The sequence below is a fragment of the Sinohyriopsis cumingii genome, chromosome 1 (genome assembly GCF_028554795.1).
Source record: "Sinohyriopsis cumingii isolate HCF-2022 chromosome 1, ASM2855479v2, whole genome shotgun sequence".
Lineage (NCBI taxonomy): Eukaryota > Metazoa > Mollusca > Bivalvia > Unionida > Unionidae > Sinohyriopsis > Sinohyriopsis cumingii.
In genome coordinates, this window is record NC_142961.1 from 103,064,999 (window position 1) to 103,087,686 (window position 22,688).

Here is a 22,688-nt window from a genome sequence, read left to right on the forward strand (position 1 = left end):
ACTAACAATCGTTTTTATTTCTTGGGGTCAATGGATCTTGCCCAGTAATGAATTACTGGGATCAGATGTGTCTCACAACTAAGATATTTAGGGAAGGCATGTTATCTCGTATTTAAGATGTTGCATCAGTTCAACATTCTCAAGATGAAAGTAGTTTCTGAACATTGTTGCTTTGGAACTCGCACTAGCGCTAAGAGAGTCACCTCACACATACATCTAAAAGTGCACAGCCTAAGTTTGGGTCAAAATTAAGTTGGCCATTCTGGAGTACAAGTTCTACTTATGGCTTTGAAAAGTAATATTAATACTTGCTGGTGTAAGTAAATACTGTGACAGCATGCAATGATAATAGATTTATCATGACTTTCGACAAATTATTATGGTGACTGGAGCCATGAAAATACTGCATTTGAGAATTATCTTTTTAATAGTTTATACAGGGATGGTCCTGGCTTTTAAAAAGCTGTCACCAAAAAAATCGCCAACCTCAATATTTTGTCGCCAATTTTCAAAAAGTGTCGCCAGAACAAGTAGTGTACATTTTTTGAAGTGTTAATTTAGTCTATTAATGTAACAGGCAATAAAAATTACAAAAGATGGGTTAGTTAATACTCTAATTACAATAAGCATTAACAAAATGTTACAAAGTGTTATATGAAGATTCGTCGCGATTTTAGGGCTGCCAACTTGTTGAATGCAGTTTCAAAGTCTAATTTTTCACATCTGTACATGCTGATTCTCATTAAATTCTCGAGAGATGAGATGCAGAGTTTATTTCTGATGTCAGTTTTTATGAGGTTCGTCTTACTGAATCCACGTTCACAGTCTACAGTGCTGACAGGTGACACCAGTAGTCTCTCGGCGCCCCCCCCCCCATGGCTAGCTTCACAAAGCTTGAAGTGAATTGCTTCCTAAATCCCAAGAATGATCACTGAATGCTGTATAAATTTTCTCGACAAGCAAACTAGGATCTCCATTCCCACGAATGAAACTTACACGAGTCAACACCCGGCAATATTGGACCGTATATATAAGCATAAATTCACACCCAATTTAGGGATTCTTTCACTCCTGTATTTTGAGAAATAAATAATTATTATTAATTAAGCAAAACTGGTTTTTTTGGCTATTTCTTGTTGCGGAGTTTAAGTCTCTGCAGCCATAACACGGATTGATGGCAAAAGGAAAAGATCAATGAGTAAAATGCTGCACTGGCGAAGATATAATTGTGATTGAGATTTTTTTCCATTTGCTTTGTATTTATACGCAATAGTCGGTACTTCAAAGGTTATCAGTTTTCTATGAAGGTTCAGCAAAACTATTGTATTGGTATATGTAAAAAAAAAACAAAAAAACAACAACAACAGAAGGATTAGCCATTCAATCAATTGTATCTGTTCTATTCGCGTCTTCAGAAGTTGGTCAGTTGTAGGTATAGTGCGGTAGCATGACTGACTGTATCACAGCATACAGTACTCAGCCCAGATGTCAGCATAAGCAGATTATGATGTAACAATGCACTGTAAAGATGGGGTTGTCAATACGAACAAAGGATCGTTTGTGTAACAGATTGCTTCCAATGCATTGCTTAGTCAAGTTTGTGGCTTTCTTTCGTTCTCCCTTTTAATTTATCCAGTCAAAATCCATGATTGTATGTACAAATTAAATAACCAAAAAGTCTGTCGCCAAAAAAATCGCCAGACGGGATATTTTTGTCGCCAATAAGGAAAAAAAATCGCAATTTGCGACATTGGCGAAGCCCAGGACGATCCCTGTTTATATGTTCAGAATGTTTATAAATTTTATCAGTCAATGTTGAAAAGGTGGTTGCATATAGATAAATGAAGGTCAGAGTAATACACAAGAATTCTGACCCAGATACTAAAATATATATTTACTTTATTCACAAAGGTTTACCTATCCATTTCTAAAATATAGATTGGAAAAACAGTCATAAGAAAGTGCAAGTGGCTCTTGCAGAATTGGATCAAACAAGAATAAAAATAAATCCATCAATATAGTATTTATCTTTAAAAAAAAACATCCTATTTTATATAAACCCAAATGCTTGCAACAACAACACTTTCCAAATATCTGTTACAATTCTATGTTTGATTAGAGGACTGTAATTTCTTTCTCCATAGACTCTTCCCTTTGTTCCAATTTTTCTCAATGCAAAATTAGATTAGCACACTCTTGTGCAAATAACTTGTTCTGATATTATAAGTGATATATACTTGACCTACACAGGACTAATAAGTCACTTATGGGTTACTTAATATTTTGCATATGTAATCAGTATGTGAAATGTTAGTCTTTATAAGTAAAGTATAAGTCAGAACAGTATTAATCCATGCTTCACCTGCATTTCACTTATAATTGACATACAAGTCATTTATAGGTGGTATCAGCCTTTTATCAGCTGAGTATGTGAACTTCAAGTTCAAGGTCATTGCTATTTTATGGCTCAGAGTTCAATGCAAAATACAACCCAAGTTCAAGTTGTAATACCAAATACAATCCAAGTTCAAGGTGTACTTCAAAATATAATCCAATTTCACAATTTAATACAAAATAAAATCCAAGTTCACTGTTTAATACGAAATAAAATCCAAATTCAATGTGTACTGTAAAATACAATCCGAATTCAAGGTGTACTACAAAATACAATCCAAATTCAAGGTTTAATGCAAAATACAATCCAAGTTCAAGGTGTACTGCAAAATACAATCCAAATTCACTGTTTAATACGAAATAAAATCCAAATTCAAGGTGTACTGTAAAATACAATCCGAATTCAAGGTGTACTACAAAATACAATCCAAATTCAAGGTTTACTGCAAAATAAAATCCAAGTTCAAGGTGTACTGCAAAATACAATCCAAATACAAGGTGTACTTCAAAATACAATCCAAGTTCAAGGTGTATTTCAAAATACAATCCAAGTTTAAGGTGTATTTCAAAATACAATCCAAGTTCAAGGTGTACTGCAAAATACAATCCAAGTTCAAGGTGTATTGCAAAATAGAATCCTAGTTCACAGTTTAATACAAAATAAAATCCAAGTTCACATTTTAATACGAAATAAAATCCAAATTCAAGGTGTACTGCAAAATACAATCCAAATTCAAGGTGTATTTCGAAATAAAATTCAAATTCAAGGTGTACTGCAAAATACAATCCAAATTCAAGGTGTACTTCAAAATACAATCCAAGTTCAAGGTGTACTGCAAAATACAATCCAAATTCAAGGTGTACTGCAAAATACAATCCAAGTTCGAGGTGTACTGCAAAATACAATCCAAATTCAAGGTGTACTGCAAAATACAATCCCAGTTCAAAGTGTACTTCAAAATACAATCAAAATTCAAGGTGTACCGCAAAATACAATCCAAGTTCAAGGTGTACTGCAAAATACAATCCAAATTCAAGGTGTACTGCAAAATACAATCCAAGTTCAAGGTGTACTTCAAAATACAATCCAAATTCAAGGTGTACTGCAAAATACAATCCAAATTCAAGGTGATCCAAGTTCAAGGTGTACTTTAAAATACAATCCAAGTACAAGGTATACTGCAAAATTCAATCCAAGTTCAAGGTGTACTTCAAAATACAATCCAAATTCAAGGTGTACTGCAAAATACAATCCAAATTCAAGGTGATCCAAGTTCAAGGTGTACTTCAAAATAGAATCCAAGTTCAATGTATACTGCAAAATACAATCCAAGTTCAATGTATACTGCAAAATATAAAGTCCAACAAAAATGCTACTGTGATTGTTTTTTTATAGAAAATTTAGAACTTCAACCAGATTCAATTCAATAAATTGTCTCAACAAAAAAAATCATCAAGCTTTTAATAAATTTAAAAAATATTTTAAGATTTATAAAAAAAACCTACAACATTGAAATAAATCTTTCAACTTTAATGGATCCTACATATGAAAGCTCAAAGTTTTGTGTGCATCTGTGTGTGTGTGTGTGTGTGTCTGAATTACAAAATACAGAGTTGAGTGAGCATACACAACTACACACTGCAGACACAACTTGCAAACAAAGATTTTTTCAGCAACCAACAATGTGTATGTGGGTGTGGGTGTTATGTTTTGGATTTTGAACAAATTTTCAATCATATTGCAACAATGTCTGCATTGTGGCAGTTTATAGTGATGTCTAACACTGGGGAATCATGCCACAGACATGTAGCATGATGTCCCACCCAGTCACATTATCCTGACACCAGGGTGACCAGTCCTAACACTAACCTCATAATGCTGAGCACCAAGCAAGGCAGCTGTTAGTACCATTTCTATAGTATGACTCGGCAACCAACAATAAATTATTTTCCATGATTACATTGGAAACAATATTATTTGGCCAAAAACATACGTTTGTGTAAACTCTAATGAAGTCACATAAAATAAATTTATTGCTGGACACTGAACAATTATTTGACATTGACAGATGCTTCAATTGCAAATATATGCAGCCTGAAACTGAAAGATTTCTGAGGCAAACACTATCATAACAATTTAGACTTCATTTCCATAATTTAAAACACTGTGGTCTGCTGACTTGTTCTCAATGTGGTTTTGTTTTGTTTGCTCTTTGACCTTTCTAGCATCATGTGGTATACACAAATATCCTAAGGTTCATTTGCTGAAAACAATACTTTGGACAGAATTCACTTACAAGCTTAAGTACAATGGCCATTAGATGCTAAAACACTGCACCAATGGTGAGTTAAAGCCTGCTTTCAAAATCTGGAAGTAGGGGCCAACCTGATGATGACAGATTCTGACCAGAATCTATGAAAGAAAGTTTTTATTTATTACTTGAATAAATTATGTTTAGGGTCATTGCTTATGTTTCACTTCAGCTGGGAATTTTGATAATGAGCAAGCTGTTTCAAATTCAAAGCAGCAAGGTAATGTGTTATGAATCATTATAAAAATTGTCATTTCAATGGAAATTTATGAGATTTTTATCTGGTCAGAACTGACAGGTAGTCATTCACATATATACATTATACCAAACAGATAACATCTATTTATATATGGACACAATTTCCTGTACAAAGGTGGGGGCAATTTTTAAAAAGCCAAATTCAGTTAATTTAGTGGGAATTCGTTGCTATATTACATACAAGTATGGTAAGTGACTGATCTGCATTTCACTCATAATTAAAGCATACTTCACTAGAAAGTGAAATGCATAATTCACCTACTTGTCACTTATAAGTGAAATGCCTAATTCACCTACATGTCACTTATAAGTGAAATGCCTAATTCACCTATATGCCACTTATAGGTGAAATGCCTAATTCACCAATATGCCACTTATAAGTGAAATGCCTAAATCACATATATGCCACTTACAAGTGACATACTAGTGTAATAAGTGAAAGACTCACATTTTGCTTAAGTATACTTCATTTTTTTTATAAATGCATTGCCTAATTTGCATATAAAATACTAATCCATCACCTATATGTCACAAATAAGCCTTTCTCAGTAATGGATATGTGACATTTTCAAACTATATGTGTTATGTGTGTGTACATGTCTGTGTGTGTGTGTGTGTGTACATATATATATATATATATATATATATATATATATATATATATATATATATATATATACACACACACACAAATTTTGACTACACAAGTAATTAAAAGATGCTGACAAGACAACAACAAAAAAGTAAGCAAAATGACAAGAATTTAAATATAGTTTGGCTATATTCTGCATAACTACATAGTAGTAATGGTTAGATAGTTCAACTCTGACAAGGAAAAATGGCATTATGTCACTGTAATTGACAACCTGCATTTAATTATACAAATTACCTACTACTTCCAACAGCTGGGACATGAGCAACCAACCATGAAAATGTTCCCAACCTGAAATGGGTGGGTATAAATGATAAGAGAATCCTATCACATGACTACCACATCCAATGATTCTCTTCCTAATTTATTGTCACATTTCTCTGCTCATTCCACCCCACCTTCGTTATGGATGGTACTACAATTAAGTAACACCAGAAAATTTCAGTCAATGGAAGGTTAAGCCTTTTAAACCACAAAACTGAATAATTTGAACATAATGCTTATGCAATTTGATTATGCTCCATGAAGTTAGTTTTAAATTATCCATTTTGTCAAGCATGACTGATTTTCTATTCTACACATACAAGCTAGCTTCATGTGATCTCATCAAATACCAAAAAAACAGTAATTGGCAGAATGTCGTAGCAAATAAAAGTGGTAGGGTGATTTTAGCAACAAAGTAAAGACAATTCTGATGAGAAATCAGTGGAATTTGAGAGAAGGCGGTCATACTGGAAATGTTATATAAGCATATTAAATTGGTCAATACAGAAATGGGTTTTTTTAGGACTTGTTCCAATCACTTTCAAGGTACATGTATCAAATTAATACCTTAATTAAATAGGAACTATTATTATCCAATATGACCCTATATGGTAATAAACTATGTCAGTGGTTCCCAACCTCTTGGTCATGACCCAAATTAGGGTTGCCAGGACATTCTGGAGGGTCCCTAGGATATTTTTAGGGTGGCAAAACTTATCAATCAAAGTGAGGAAGCTGGGTCATGAGAACTCAGAGAAAAATACAGGGAACTACTGCAATTTGTAAACAACAGTTCTGACTATAATTTTTTTAAACAGAAAACTGTAACAAAAAATAACTGCACTGATATCCAAACACCACTAAATGTTAAGATCAAATGTAAAAAGTCTATGGAAGTAAAGATTTTAAGTAAATAACTGGTCATTAAGTAAAATCAATGTTTTGTCAAAAAGTGGAACTGTGAAAGGCTGTATCTGTATCAAATGGGTATAATAATGATGATAATAATAATAATAATAATACAATGGACTGTATATGTACCAGTACTTAAATAACATTCAAGTTTTTCAGATGTTCGTATTTTAGATAAGTTCTTGTTAACACGTGTCACAAATCTTTGATCAAGGCAACCTCGGCTGATATGGATTCTATCCACCCCTTTACTCATCATCATCACCATCAATCCCTTAACCCAAGAGGTCACTGGAGCACCACAGTTGACTTTACAACCAACTCTCTCCATCTTTCCGTGTTCTCTACTGCCCTTCAGGAATTTCCAAATCCCATGCCCATCCAATTATTAACGTTTTCTTCCATCTCTTTTCCTGTCTGACTCTTCTTCTGTACCCTTGCACTGTGCCATGCAAAATTGTTTTTGCCAGTCCAGATGATCTTGAAACATGACCGTACCACTTCAGTTTGTACATTTTTTAAGTGGTCAAGAGGTCTTCATAGGGTACGATGGCTCATTTGATCCTGTTGTGGACTTCTTCGTTGGTTACATGGTCAATATATGAGATGCCCAAGATCATGCGGTAGCATCTCCATTTGACGGTTCGAATCCTTCTCTGTATATTTGATGTGAGCATGCATGTTTCACAAGCACACAGAAAGATGGATATGACAATTGAGTGCATCAGCCTTATTTTGGAACCAAGAACAATGATGATATCTTTCCATATTGGTCTCAACCTTGTTACTGCTGCTGTTGTCTGGGCAATTCAGCATAGTAGTTCTGGTTTGGAACCCTTACCCTTATCTATGATAAATGATCCCAAGTACCTGAATCTTGTGATTGTTTCCAGCTTCCGTCCACTGACCCTTATTTCTGCACTGATGCCATTGGTGTTGTTTGACATCAGTTTTTTGTTCTTGGTGTTAATCTCCATACTGTATGCTGTGGAGGTTGTGTCAAGGCGCTCAACTAAATCAACCAGTTTTTTTTCATCTCCTGCATCTCATGGTTTACATCAATATCATCCCTTTACTAATAGATGGTTAATTTATACCATCCACTGAATCACCAATGATCACTGATCAACAGTTAATTATGTAATATTGGATTAAAGAATGTCTTTGAAAAGAGAAGTACCAATCGTTAATTATGCTTGATTACCAAGAGATTTCTGTATCATAAAAGTGTGTGTGTGTGTGTGATTTGGACTTTTTAACATAGCTTTAAAAAAAATTCAGTCATATCGCTATGATGTCCACAGTGTGGCACTTTATAATGATGTCTAGCACTGGGGCATCGTGCTGCAGACATGTAGCATCATTTTCCACCCAATCACATTATCCACCAGGCCAACCAGTCCTAACACTAAACTGAGAGCCTCACAAGGCAGCTGCCAGTGCCATTTTCATAACTCTTTGGTAAGACTCAGCCAGGGTTCGAACCCGTGACCTCCTGCATCAGAAGCAGAAGCTCTAACCACTTGGGCCATTGAAGCAGTCATGTGGAAACGAAACTCATAACAAAAATAAACACAGATGGCTAACATCATTAACTAATATGCTGAACCATATAGCTATATTTGTAATGACTGCTGGAGACACAAGTCTATTTTTAAAAAAATGAACAAATATTTATTACAGCATTTTATATAACAGTTTCACTATAGGGTCATTTTTTTAAATAAAAGTTATATGCAGCTACACCTGGTTTTTTGTAATGTAATTTGGGGTAATATGTCTAATTCAAATATTAAAAAAATTTAACATTTGTATAATGTCAGACCAAAAAAGTCTGATCTGCAACTCACACAGGGAACTCATGTAAACAATAAACAATTTGTTTTAACTCTCTGGGATATGTACAGGTTTTATCAATATTTTTTGTAAGTCTTTAATATTTTCAACTGTTTATGCACGTGAAAGAAGTGAATACCCTAGAAATGTTCCAGAGATGTGAAAATTGCTAAAATTTCAATATTGGAACAACAATGATAAAGATTACCACTAGCCAAATTCTTACCCCTTTCCTTTTGAGAAACTCAAGGGCTATCTGTACATTCTGTATATGGTGGAACCGCATGCGTCCTCTCTCACGAGGCTGCAAGAGAAGATAAAGTTTATTACCATGGACCAAATTATCAAGTTAATTAAAGGGAGACAACTAAAGAAAAGGATATACATAATGTATCTAGGTCTTACTTCCCTTGATCTATCAAAGACCGTATGAGCATGATAAAAGATTTCTTTTTTAAAAAGAATAAATCAAATGGTGTGATTAAAGGCTGGTTATACTTTCTGCCTCAATAACTGTAATGCACTGTTTTGTTTCCCTTTAAAAAGTTGCAATTCCTTGATTTTTGTCCTGCACCAGCTTTGTGCATGTTCTATCCACAATACACTATGTAATCATTCAACTCTGCAAACAAAATGCAATTGGGATTTTTCACACCTGCTTTGAATTTGTAATTCAAGTTTACAGATTCATTTGAGTGAAATGCCAAGTCTGAAATGGCTACAAATTCTGAAATTATATAAACTGCTTATCATAAAGAGTATCTGTGGTCCCTGCATGCACACATGCCAGACTGGAATGCTATAATTGGAAACAGAACTGAAACTGAAACTTGATGTATTGCTTGGAACTTTCTTTAAAAAGTTTTCTGCATAATTCAAGGCCTCATGCATCATTCTTTCTTGCTACACAGATAAATGATGTAGCAAATGAACCATACACTGGGATGTTACTTACAGGTATAAACCTTACCACTCACAAGTCCAGTCAAACTGCAAATAATAAAGATACTGATCTGTCCTAGTATAATGCACCTGCAGATCAGAGTCTACATTGTTTATTCTACTGACTACTCCTAACAAACTGCAGAGACCCAGATCTGCTGGCACATTATGCAATGGGATCTGTGTCTGTGCAGTTTGCAGTTGGATTCATCTTATAAGTGAGTATCGATGGTATTTTATTTGCCAATAAACTGTGACTCAGAAATATCAAGCATAGTTTGTGAAGATAATATAATTCTGTTAAAATATTACCATACATGCTCATTCGTAATTTTGGTAAAACTGCAAACTGCACTAACCCAGATCTACCATTGCAAAATGTACAAGCAGATCTGGGTCTATACATTATGCTAGGAATAATCAGTAGAATAAACAACATATGCAATGACAGATCAAGGTCTATACTGTTTGCATCTGGACTCAACTTTTAAGCAAATATAGATGGTATACAAATAGCTGAAACAAATATAAAGGAAAATTAAACTGAAGAAAGAATTTTAAACATATATTTTTTTATATTAAATAGTAGGTTTTTTTTTTTCAATTCTGGTCTACTGGTCATACAGGTTGTACGTTAAAAAGATTAAAAAAAACTATCTTCTCAATTTTTATATTAAAATTTGACATATTACTGTGATTTGCACAAATTAAAATACTACAAACCACTATGTTTAAATGTGAATGAAATCAAAGTGAATCTAGTGAGGACACTAAATTTGGTCATTAGGACATCTCATACAATAAATGAAAATAGTAAAAATGAATTCATGTGACATTTTGAGTCGACACAGTATTTGTAGTATAAAAATTGCTAATCAATAAGACATACAAAATGTATTTATATTCTGGATTTATCAAATTCTATGAATTTAATGACCATAAAATATTATGAATTTTAAATATAGAGAACACTTTGTGTACCTGGTGATAAGTCCATGCTTGATGACAAGTCCACCCAATACTTCTACAAATACTCCACAGCTCATAAGCAACCCACTAATTCATCAACATTTTATCAGACTGAACACTAGTTTATCATAGAAAATATACAATGGAAAATGTTAACGAAATTGTTTTACCAATTGTTCATGTCCCAGTACTTCCAGAAGAGACAACAGATTGTGCCCATCTCGAAAATCTTCATACAAATCTATAACTCTTCTACCAGCCTGTAAAATAAAAGATACAATAAAATACATGCAAGCAATAAGATACCTGCAGAATTAAAACATTGTGGACATACTATGTAAAAAGTTGTTAGAAGGTTATTTCACACATCATCTATAACATATATATTATAATATATGACAACAGCTATTACTTTCACTTGCTAGCAAGTTGGGTTCAGCTAAAACCATAGACCTGAACAGCTATATCATAATGTTCTAGCAATCAAGCTCTATGTTGTTTGTTCAACTCATTTCTCCTAATGAACTGCATGGACCCAGATCTGCTCAATCATTATGCATAGGCAGATCTAGGTCTATACAGTTTGTAGTTGCGACCAACTTACAGGCATATATATGATGTAAATATGTTGCCCTATCTTGTTTAAATCTATTTTGCTCTAATAGTTTTTTTTATTTACCTCTAAATCATTGTATTTAGAACAGTGTCAAGCAAACCTTCACTGCCCCTAGTATCATTCTTCTCTCTACATCAAACATACATGTATTCTGCATTTTACAGTTTTTTTTCTAATTTTCCAAGTACAAACATTACAACACACCCCATGTATGTAAATTTGCAAAACCAGTCAGTGTGAACCCATGACTGAAAATCACTGCAATTCATTTAGTTACAAAAAAAATTCAATGAAAAGGAATATTTTTCTTGATATGTATGTGTTTTAAAGTGTATAGTCATAAAGGCACAAGCAAACATTGCTCTGGCTCGTGACGGAGAATCCATAATACCTATCGATACATGTATTCCGGTTGTGCTCAAAATATTGATTTTATTAAATGCTAGCTATTACATCATGAAGATCTGTAAAAAGTACAGGGTGTATGTATAGATTCATGCACATTCAACTACCTGACTAAAATGATAATAATAATAATAATAATAATAATAATAATATAATATAATAAACATGATTCAATGAGGGTTACTCCATTACAACAGATCATTCTTCTCTGAAGTTATCAAGACAAAGAAAGACAATTCAGGATGAAGTTACAAGAATTCATAATATATACAAGTTAAGACAAACACAAAAATAAAGATAGCATACCCATTATAATGAAACATTTATGAAACTGTATCAATGTACTTAAAAAACTACATGAATTAAAATAATTACTGATCAACATGCCCTGTTTTAGTTTTAAATACAAAGGAGATCTTTTGGTGAAAACCCCATTGCAATATGACTTTTCTATTCATGAGGAGTAGCAATAGCAAGATTTTCAAGATGGCTGCTGGGATGAATGTCAGATTAGCATCACTTTCATTCAGGACCAACTAGACACCATAAGAAAAGATTTTGGGTCAAAACCCAATGTCAATAGGATTTTCCATTCAGGCAAAGGCATAACTAGTTTTTAAGATCTACATCATTTTGGTTATTAGATTGGCACCATTTTGATTTAAGACCAAGAAGACATCATAAATGTCCTATGATGAAAAGCCAATGTTCAAATATTTTCTGTTCAAGAGTAGCAATAACAAATTTTCAAGATGGCCACCATAGTGGCCATATTGGATGTCAGATCAGTAACATTTCAACCAGACATCATAATTGGTCTTTCAGTTAAAAGACTAAAGTGATGATCACATTTTTTAAGTGATGAAACATTTCTATTTCAGTGAAAAAAAACTCATGCTGATATGACCATCCATTCCAGGGATTCTCATTGCAACATGATGACTTTCAAAGCATCTGTCACGGTGGCCATAATAGATTTCTGAGTTGTACCATTTTCATTTTTATCCTACATGACCTTGGGATTAATGTGTTTGTGAAGTAAAATGGCAATCCTCCATGTGCTTTAGGAGAAGCAGCAATACAAACATTTTATCATTGATGGATAATAGACAACATAACAATCCACCTCACATCCTCTTCCCGTCCATGGCCAGCAGAGATAAAACAGTTTCAGATCGTGTGTCATATGGTAGATTCAAACTATTCTTGCTGCCCTCTTCTCAATTCATGGATCCAGTCAATATTATTTGCAGTTTTGTTCCCCCAAATTGTGCATCAATAGTTCCAAAGTGGGAGAAAACATGTTATAAAATAATGAATATCTGGGTAGCAATTAATTGTTAATTCACTGTAATAGACTGATTATGGAACTGAATGTATAACATGCATAATACGGTAAAGTTTTTTTTTTATCTAAATGTACTTCTAGCAATTTGTCAGTATCAACATGCAGAATCTCATCAACATACAGCTCCAATTCAGGACTGTTAATTGCCTCAATGCCTTTGTTTAGGGTCAAGCAAAATGGCCTAAATTTATAAAGGTTGATAGACATACTAAACAATGATTATATTATATCAATTTTTCATGTAAGAGTCTTTCAATTGTTTGCACTAGAATCAGCTGAGTAGTGTCCCAGTGACATACCTTTATTTACCAATTCTCCGATTCAGCATTTCCAATAATAACGTGATGGCTTTCTTCCTAACAGGCACATGTATGGTTTAAACCATGCAATAAAAACCGGAAGAGCATTTATATTGTTGAAATTTTGGCAGAAGTATATTTGTTGACTAGGTCAAAAGCTTTTGTAAAATCAAGGAATATTGCTCCAACCATTTGACCATTGTCCAAAGAACTAAATGATCATCAATGACTACAGCATATACTAACTGGATGGAGAGTAGTGGTTAATAAATTCAGAACAGCATGGATGAAAATTCAGATTCAATCACTTAAGTACGTTTAATTTTTGAAAGTTAACAATTTTTTCCCCCAATTTTAAGTTTTATTGAAAATATCTCATTAATATTTGAATGAAGCAAGCCAAGCAGGTTTTTGGAGATTTTATTTCTTTCGTCTTCACTGGAGCTTGTTTATTTAATACTGAGTTAAAATATTAAAAATGGTTCAATATGTTTCAAATGCTTCTATGGGATCTACTAATCAAATAGGAATCCCTTGAAGGGACTGATGTTCTACTGGGTAAAAAGAATTTCCAGGAATTCATGATAAAACCATGTCTTCTTTTTAACTGTTGAGTGATGAAACAACTCTATTATTCTTCAGCAATAAAATGTTCAAAGTAGCTATTGTGGTGGACATACTGGATTTCAGATTGAAACCATTTTCATTTAGGACCAAGTAGTCATCATTAGAAGTCTTCTTGTGAAACTAAATATCAATATGACCACCCACTGAGGGGGAGTAGCAACAGCAACATTTTCAGGACATCAATCAGGGCACCCACAACGGATGTACACTTATTGTCACCATTTTCATTTAAAGCCAACCGGGTGCCAAAAGTAGTCTATTTATGAAAAATCCATCTTAATGTTGACATCCATTCTGGAGGAGTAAAAATTATAATATTTTCAAAATGACTGCCACAATGGAGGTCAGATTTTATGATTTTCATTCAGGACCCACTAGAGACCATAAGAAGTCTTCTGATGGAAACCTAATGTCAAATAAGACTTTTTGATTTCAGAGAAGTAGCAATAATAAGATTTTAAAGATGACCACCATGATGGATATTGGACTGGCACCATTTGCATTTAGGACAAACTTAACATCATAAGAAGTCTTTTGGTGAAATCATGACCAGCCATCTAGGAGAAGTAACCATAACAAGATTTTCAAGATGGTCATTGCAGTGGTCATACTGGAGCTCAGACTGGCACCATTTTAATTTATGTTCGACTAGATATGATATTAATAAGCCTTTCAGTGAAAACCCTATACTGGTGTGATGATTCATTGAGGAGAAGCAGTGATAGCAAAATTTTCAAGATGATCAATGTAACAGTGACTATAATGAATGTCTGGACGGTACCATAAATATGGGAAAAACTTGACAGCAATGGAAGTATTTTAGTAAAAAGGAAAACTCATGGCCTCTGCGGCAATCATACTGAATGTGAGATGCACCGATTTTATTTAGGCCAATTAGACATCATTGGAAGTCTTTTGCTGAAAGTCCGTGTCAAAATAAATTTTTGTTTGAAGGAGCATTAAGTTTTTAAGATGTTCAAGAGTAGCAACAACGGAATCTTCAAGTCGGACATATTGGATGTTCAAGCAGCACCAATGTCACATTTAGAACCATGTAAAGAATGTGATGAATGTATATGTAGTGAAGCAACAACAAGCATGTTAAAACAGTGGTTCCCAACCTGATCGCAACCCAAATCATGGTTGCAACAATGTTCTAGAGATCACCAGGATTTTTTTTGAGGACAGCAAAACTTATCAAAATGTGGAAACTGAGTCATGAGGCTCAGAAGAAAACTACTTTTTAGTGTTACAGCCAAAACAGAGTTGGGAACCACTGTGGTGAAGAAAGCTGGAAGGATGACAGACAACAGACAAACACATATGCTCTCCTGGTCATAGATCAGCTGAGCTTAAAGATATAATTGAAAATGGTTTGATATGCAATTTTCTGCAAGTCAATGACGGACTAAATCTTATTCAGCATGCTTATAATAGGACATACACAAGATCATACAAAAGAGAATAACACATTTCAAACAATTAGGGAAACAAAATGAAAAGAAATTAAATTCAGTGACATGTTGCAAAAACAAAAATGGTTCACTTTAAAAACTCTTGAAATAAATATGAAAACAGAGAACTATATGTCAAGGGCTTAAACTTAAAATCCTTTGTTAGCAATGCCAACAACAGATGGTTCACATCCCATTAAGATAGCATGTCAGGAATGCATTATTAGAGGGAAAAAATATCTGAATGAGAATTGAAAAATGCAACAGTTATGAGTCTGACATTCATTTTGGCACTGTACTTAAAAAGCAAACATATCCTAATTTGCAAGGGGGGAGGCGGGTACACAGGACACACGTCAGGTCAGATGTCAGGTTGGTGCTAGAATTTCCCAAGTAATCACCAAAGTTTGCCCTGAAATGTTTAATTATCCAGTGTACCTGATCTGACTTTGTATATAACTTTACACATTACTTAATACCGACAAGTAGTTTCTTTCTTAATTGCCCTCTTTCACTTAATCTTTTTGTCTTCACAAACCCATATAAGTTTACTTTTGCTAAATTATGCATTTCTGCATCATGCTTCTTTGTTAAGAAATTTCATTCCCGATGTAATTTATCAAACCTTAAGAATATTTTATACAAGTGGAAAATGACAATTGCACAAGTTTCTCACTCTTCAAACTGCCACCTGTTAATTTTACTGAAATGAACCACCATTTTGAAAACGTTTATCGACACTGGAGATTCTGGTGATCAATAGTGTCAACATTGGTGACGTCTGCTCAGGTTTCTGTTGGAGCTGCTGGCCTCATCAAGACTCTTGTCTAATCTTGTGCACACAAATTGTAATAATTTCAAGTGTTATGAAGTCCAATGTTCAAGAAATTTTATTAGAAGATGTGGGCCATTTTTATAGCAAAGAGTACAAACGGAAATTCTAGAGATAAAGTTACACAGGAACTTATATGAAGGCATGTAACTGTCACACCTCCAATTATGCAATATAATTATTACCATATATATTGAAACATATAGCAGGATGCAAGCTATATACATGCAGCATTTACAACACATTACCATGGTTACCTGGGACAACCTCCAGTGCTGCATGTAATCAACAGTAGAGGGAGACCACTGTATTAAAATAATAAAATTTGTCATATTGAAACAATGAAAATTATTTTTGAAGAAAATAAAAAACATCCAAAAATATGTCATAAGTCAACTTCATCTTCTTGGGAGAAAATTAAAGCTGCCAAAATAAGACATCACCTGCAGAGGGCAACAATTCCACCACGTCTTCAAAGTATCGTGTAATACTTTTCCATCCTTTTGCAAACTATTTATGCAATGATCAATAAACTTCTGAAACAAATGGGCATGCCTTTAAAACATACAATTGAAACAAGAGTTTTTTTCCATGACAATAAACAAGTTTCAAAGAAACCAAGAAATATACATTCAATATCTACATTATTTTAAGGAAATATCACAAAATACAATCAAACCCTGTATATAATGCATTACATTAACACCAAAATGTCTAACTGGATAAACAGCTCCAATGGATATACTTTCAATTAATCATTCTATTCAACCTAAACACTGCATTAAATCATTAGTTGGATAATAAAAAATGTATGAAATCTGACTATATTATGCACAAGTAAATCAAAATATTTGTATACAAGTCAAATCCCTGGGTGCTTTTATTACAAACTTGCACAAACAGCCTCCACTGCAACTGTTCACATATCCAATGAAATAGTGCCTTCCATTCACGAGCCCCAGGTGGCGAGTATTTAATGAGCTTGCTTTTTTTACCTGATCACTGCTATCTCACCTGTCTACATAGGTTCAAGTCAATCATGCATTGAAAAATGGTTTTAAACCCAAAACAGCAACAACAACCTTCCACTCAAATATTGGACAAACATGTTTACTTTATTGTTGATGTTTTGAAAAATTAAACCAAGTCAGCAAAATCAGTGATACACAACCATTCCTTTGATGCACTGCTGATTATTATGGTAAGTTGTAAATACTGTAATCAGTGACTGGAACCCAAGTCAGAGGTAATTATGTATACAGTGTACACTCGCTTTGCTTGTAGCCATTAAACTGCACATGACCCTATCTACTAAATAATTTCTTTAAAGAAAAAAGTTGCAAGCAATGCCTGTTTAACTTTAGATTTTGACCATAGCCACTGTAACATTCTGTTGTCTGCATTTGAAACTATTAGCAGATAACATGTGTTCTGTATAATACCTAGTTTCTATCATTTTGAAATGCAAGTCCACAAATACAAGGAAAAGAAAGGAGAAACATGTGGCAGCCAAGTCTGACAATACTCATTCAGGGGCCATAAGCCCCGCCTTCTGTACTCCCCCATATCAAGCGTGAAAGGCAAGATTTAAATAGGCCCAGAAGGTACTGATTAATGATAAAATCTAGTCAACTGTGGATAATTACCCACCAGTAATCAGTTTAAACCTGCATACAACAAGGTGGAATAAATATATCTGTATGAATACTTTGTTAAACATGCCTGTATGTATACAGATCAAATGTGCTTTTATGCACACTGGTCAGGAGTGTTGATATCCATGTGAAAAAATGTACCTATGTGTGAACAAGCTTTTGCAAAAGCATACTTGTACCTCTCCAAATAATGTTCCAGGTATATGGCTAGATACCCACCCCACCCCACCCCACCCACCCACACACATATGCACATAAACTCTCTCTCTCCTCTCTCTCTCTCTTTGCACATAAAAATTGCAAATTGTAAAATAATAATGATTTTTGTCATGCCTTAATAGTACAATTTGTCCCTATCTTAAGCATTCTTAACCATATGAAAATTAACAGTGCAAAATTGGCAATGACAATAAATGTTTAAAGTTCCCAAGTCAATGGCTATTGGTCTTTATGACCTCGACACAAAAGACCTTCTACCTTGACCTTCCACCCTGACCTAAATGCAAAACTTAACTGACAAACAACATTTGCCTCTTCCACATTAAAAAGAAAATAGCGAGTATGGTCTTTGGCAACTGTCCTTAAGACTTTCCCCACCAATGACCATGACTTTCTTGAAAGTGGCTTGTCTACTGCATGATGAGGTGTGGATGTAGGTAAAGTTTAATCAAAATATCTGTACAGATTTTAAAAAATGACACAAAGAAGGAAACTGGACATATATTTACATTATCCCTTGCTGTGACCATGACCTACAGAGATATGATTGCAAATAAGTGAGAAACTGGTGTGTGTGTGTGTGTGTGTGTGTGTGTGTACACACACACACACATACACATATAAAACAGGCTAAATTTTTTTTAATTAACTGGTTCAAAAGTTACACCCAAAATGGATAGTGGTCACTGATTTATATTTTCCTTTATTATAACCTTGACCTTGAGGTGGGGGCATACCTACAGTATGTTGCTGTTGTTGCTGTTAAAGGGTTTAATTCCATTTTTCAGCACAAGATAGGCTATACATGGCAGACATTATAAATGGTGGAGGAAGAACCAGGGAAAACCCCAGAAAGAACTGAGCCACAATAAGCTACTGGCAAACGTTCAAACGTACCATCATTGGCCAAGCCCGAGACTCAAACCCATGCAGACAGAGGTGAGATGGCAATGATCAGTAATAGTGAGCGTTGTAGACTACTTGGCTACTCGGGGTCTCTCTATAGTATGTTACACACTGTCTAGTCATTATATATGTGGTTAGACTTTTATTAAAATATCTTCAGTCCTTCAAAAGTTATACTTTGAATAAGGACACAATATACATTTTTCTCTTGACAAGCCTTCACTTTGAGCTGAGGCCTAGTTATGGTATGCAAAACACTGTCAGGATACGATTTATAACTGGCTAAAGTTTCATTATAATATCTTCTTAGGTTTGACATTTATACTGCAGACAAAAAAATAAAAGTCGAATAATTATAGGAAATTCATGACATCTACATATACTTGTGCAAAATTTCATGATAATCTAGTTCCAACCAATACAAAGTTATGGGCCAATCAAGCAAAAGTTAATGGACAGACAATGCCAAAACACGTAATACACCCGACTTAAGACAAGCAAATGAAAATCAAGAGTTTTAATCAATCCACTCAGAAAATTTTGCTATGGTTTTCTTTTTCCCAAAAGGCAAACCACCAGCTTAATAATGCTGCTATCCATGATAAATGTGACCATTATCAACACTGCATTGTGCAAATCAAACACTCCACTCTGTATTTCATGGAAAGAGGACATTAATCAGAACAACACTAAAGTATAAGACTAATCATATTACTAGTACAGTATTTGACTAACCAATTAGGTTACTAGTATAGTATTTGACTGACCAATCAAATTACTAGTTTGGTATTTGACTGACCAATCAGATTACTTGCTTTACCTGTTTTCAGAATCATAAGATTGCAATAAAAATACTTTTAAAATATTTAACCTTAAATATAAATATTCTTAACATCCATCATAGTGTTGTTTCCAAGTTCATCTTCAATAATACATAAATGTACATGTATGGATTGAACATGGAATAGCATCCAGGCAAGCTGTACTTCAGTAGTTTCATGAAAACACTTAAAGGTTCACTTTTGCTAAACAGCACTTCAAGTCCCACTTGTGCCACACAGCACTTAAAGTCCACTTGTGCCACTCAGTACTTAAAGGTCCACTTGTGGCACACAGTACTTAAACGTCCACTTTTGGCACACAACACCATGTACTGTAAAGATGTCAAAATCATACTGAATTTGAAGGACACTCGATTTTAAAAAGAGATTTGCAATATGTTTTAAAAGAGTGGTAGTTCTTTTCTACATTATCTTGACAATTTAAAGTGGCTTTTAATAGCTATTTTTGGACAAATGTGAAAGGCATTCGTTGCTGGAAAATATATCACAGAATAGCTGTGGGACTGAAGGCGGGCTTGTATAAATTACTACAATGTACAAATCAGGCTTCATACAAAGGCATTATCTGCACTTGATGACACTCCATACAAGGTTTCCCTCATGGTAGTTTGTTATTCATAATTATACTGTGATCCAGAAGCCTTAAGCCAGAACAAACTCAAATATCTTCAATTAAGTGGAACTGACCACTACAATTTAAACTGTAGGTACTAACACATTTTTAGACAAGGACATTTTGGGTTACTGTTGTATTGTACATGAAATTAAACATTTTTTAAACTAAAACTAATAAATATAAGCTTTCACACCACAGAAAAAATTAAGACATTTGTTTTCTTACCTACATTTGTTAAAATTTTCTCATTTAGAAGTTAATTATTTTATACTTTTGTTTGTGGGAGATTTAAACAATTCAATAAATATAATGAATGTCATAGAAGACATCCATCTTCTATGAATGCATACATATGCCATACATACTCCAACTGCAAACATCAAAGATCCAGGTCTGCCATTACATAATGCACCAGCAAACCAGGGTCTATGTTGTTTGTTCTACTGATTACTGCTAACAAAGTGCAGAAACCCTAATCTGCTGGTACAATAGCAGATCTTGATCTGTGTACTAGGCAGTTGAACTCTATACATGTAAAAGCAAGAATATTTGATATTGTACTTGATTATGGAGAATATCTCATCAGATGCAATTAATTTCAATCAAATTAAATTATCACACCTTGTATTTATTATTTATGTTGATTATGATTACTCTTCCATATAATAGTTTGTCTATCAATGACACTGATCTTGACACCTGAATACAGCACCCTTTCTAATGATGCTTCAAAACCTGGAATACAGCTTCTGTGCCATTCCAGGTGATACCTGATATATGGAGACAGTATGAAACACCTTTTTCTAGTGATACCTGACCGCTGGAGACCATATCTAACATACCCTTTTCTAGTGACACAATACAGCTGGATACTATAACACACCTTTACTAATGATGCATGACACCTCCATACAGTATCTGACACACCCTTTTGTAGTGATACAAAGCTAGAGGATACAGTATTTGACACCCATTCTGGTGATGTATGATGCCTAGATAAAGTATCTAACACCCATTATAGTGATACAAGACACCTGGATACAGTACCTGACACCTTTTCTACTAATACATGATCCCTGGAAACTGACACTTTTTAGTGATTTTTAGAAGGTGAATAAGTTTTCTTTTTTTAAAATATGATATGGAAACATTATAGGGCATAAACGAAAATGATTTAAAAACAATATTTTGCATGAATCTAACCTAGAATTTGAGATAGGCCCTTTAGTATAGTACGAGACAAGTACTTTGAAATGTCAAATTGTTACAAAATTTAATCTTGGCCACAGTTGAAAGGTTAAAAAATTTTTGTCACTTTGATATCCCTTTCATATTTTGCACACCTAAATGGCATATGCAACAAACAGTCTAGAAATCGTGTACAGGTGAATTCAAAAGTCACTTCTGGTTTCAAATTTAAAATGCAGAAATTTACAAGTGTGGACACATGGACATGTACAGAAGGACAGAGGGAGAGATGGACAGGATAAAAAGTGATTTGGTTGGTTGATTAATAATGTAACTAGAACATCATAAAAGGTTATATTGTGCCCTGGCAATTGGAGTATAGTGCATTTCTCTCAGACACATTACAGGGTCCAACCTGGCCTTGTCTTGTTAACCACCAAGAATCTGTGGCTTCCTCAGAAAGAAAAAAAAAGGTGATGTCTATAGAGCTCCCATAGCACAGGATATGCAGCATTAAAGATGCCTAGATTATTTAGCCTGGGTAATCACACATTGTGTATTGTGTATACCTTTGACTAATCTATACCAAAATGCATCAAATGCATTAAGTTCACTTTACAAGAGAGTACAGTTTTACAAATATCTTCATTGCTAGTTAGACTGGTTTGGTTTTGTGGGTTTAATGCCATTTTTCACTACGTGATAGAATATACATGGCAGCCAGTCTGTTTGGTGGAAGAAGAACTTGTGAAGACCACAGGAAGAACCACTGACCCACAGGAAGCTACTGCCAAGCTTTCTCACATACCCACATTGGTTGAGCCCAAGACACAAACCCAAAGCAGATGGAGGTGAAATGTGAGATCTATAAAGGCAGGTGGATAGGGTTACTTGACCACCTGGAAACCTTACTGAAAAAAACCCAAATAAAATGTACATGTAATTAAAATCTTATCACCACAGTTCTACATGGAGATCTGAAAGACACCAATAAAATGCAATATTTTTGGGTGACCTTTGGAATTCCATATCTGCTTATTTGAAATAGCCTATCAGGTAAAGCTTTACATTTTTTGTTAGAGAGTTATGGTTAGTAATGATGTGCTCAGAAAGAAGTGTCACTTTCTTAAATTTTCAGCTGC

At 34.1% G+C, this 22,688-nt stretch overlaps 1 protein-coding gene across 1 annotated transcript in view; it reads right to left on the reverse strand.

Moving 5' to 3' along the window:
* Positions 1-22,688, reverse strand: part of LOC149807465 (uncharacterized) — a 496,731-nt gene that overhangs the window by 375,434 nt on the left and 98,609 nt on the right. The window contains exons 4-6 of the mRNA XM_089956330.1: positions 16,378-16,425; positions 10,710-10,799; positions 8,855-8,932 (exon numbers count right to left, since the gene is read on the reverse strand). Coding sequence (XP_089812456.1) covers positions 8,855-8,932; positions 10,710-10,799; positions 16,378-16,425 — 216 coding nt within the window. The remainder of the gene's footprint in view (positions 1-8,854; positions 8,933-10,709; positions 10,800-16,377; positions 16,426-22,688) is intronic.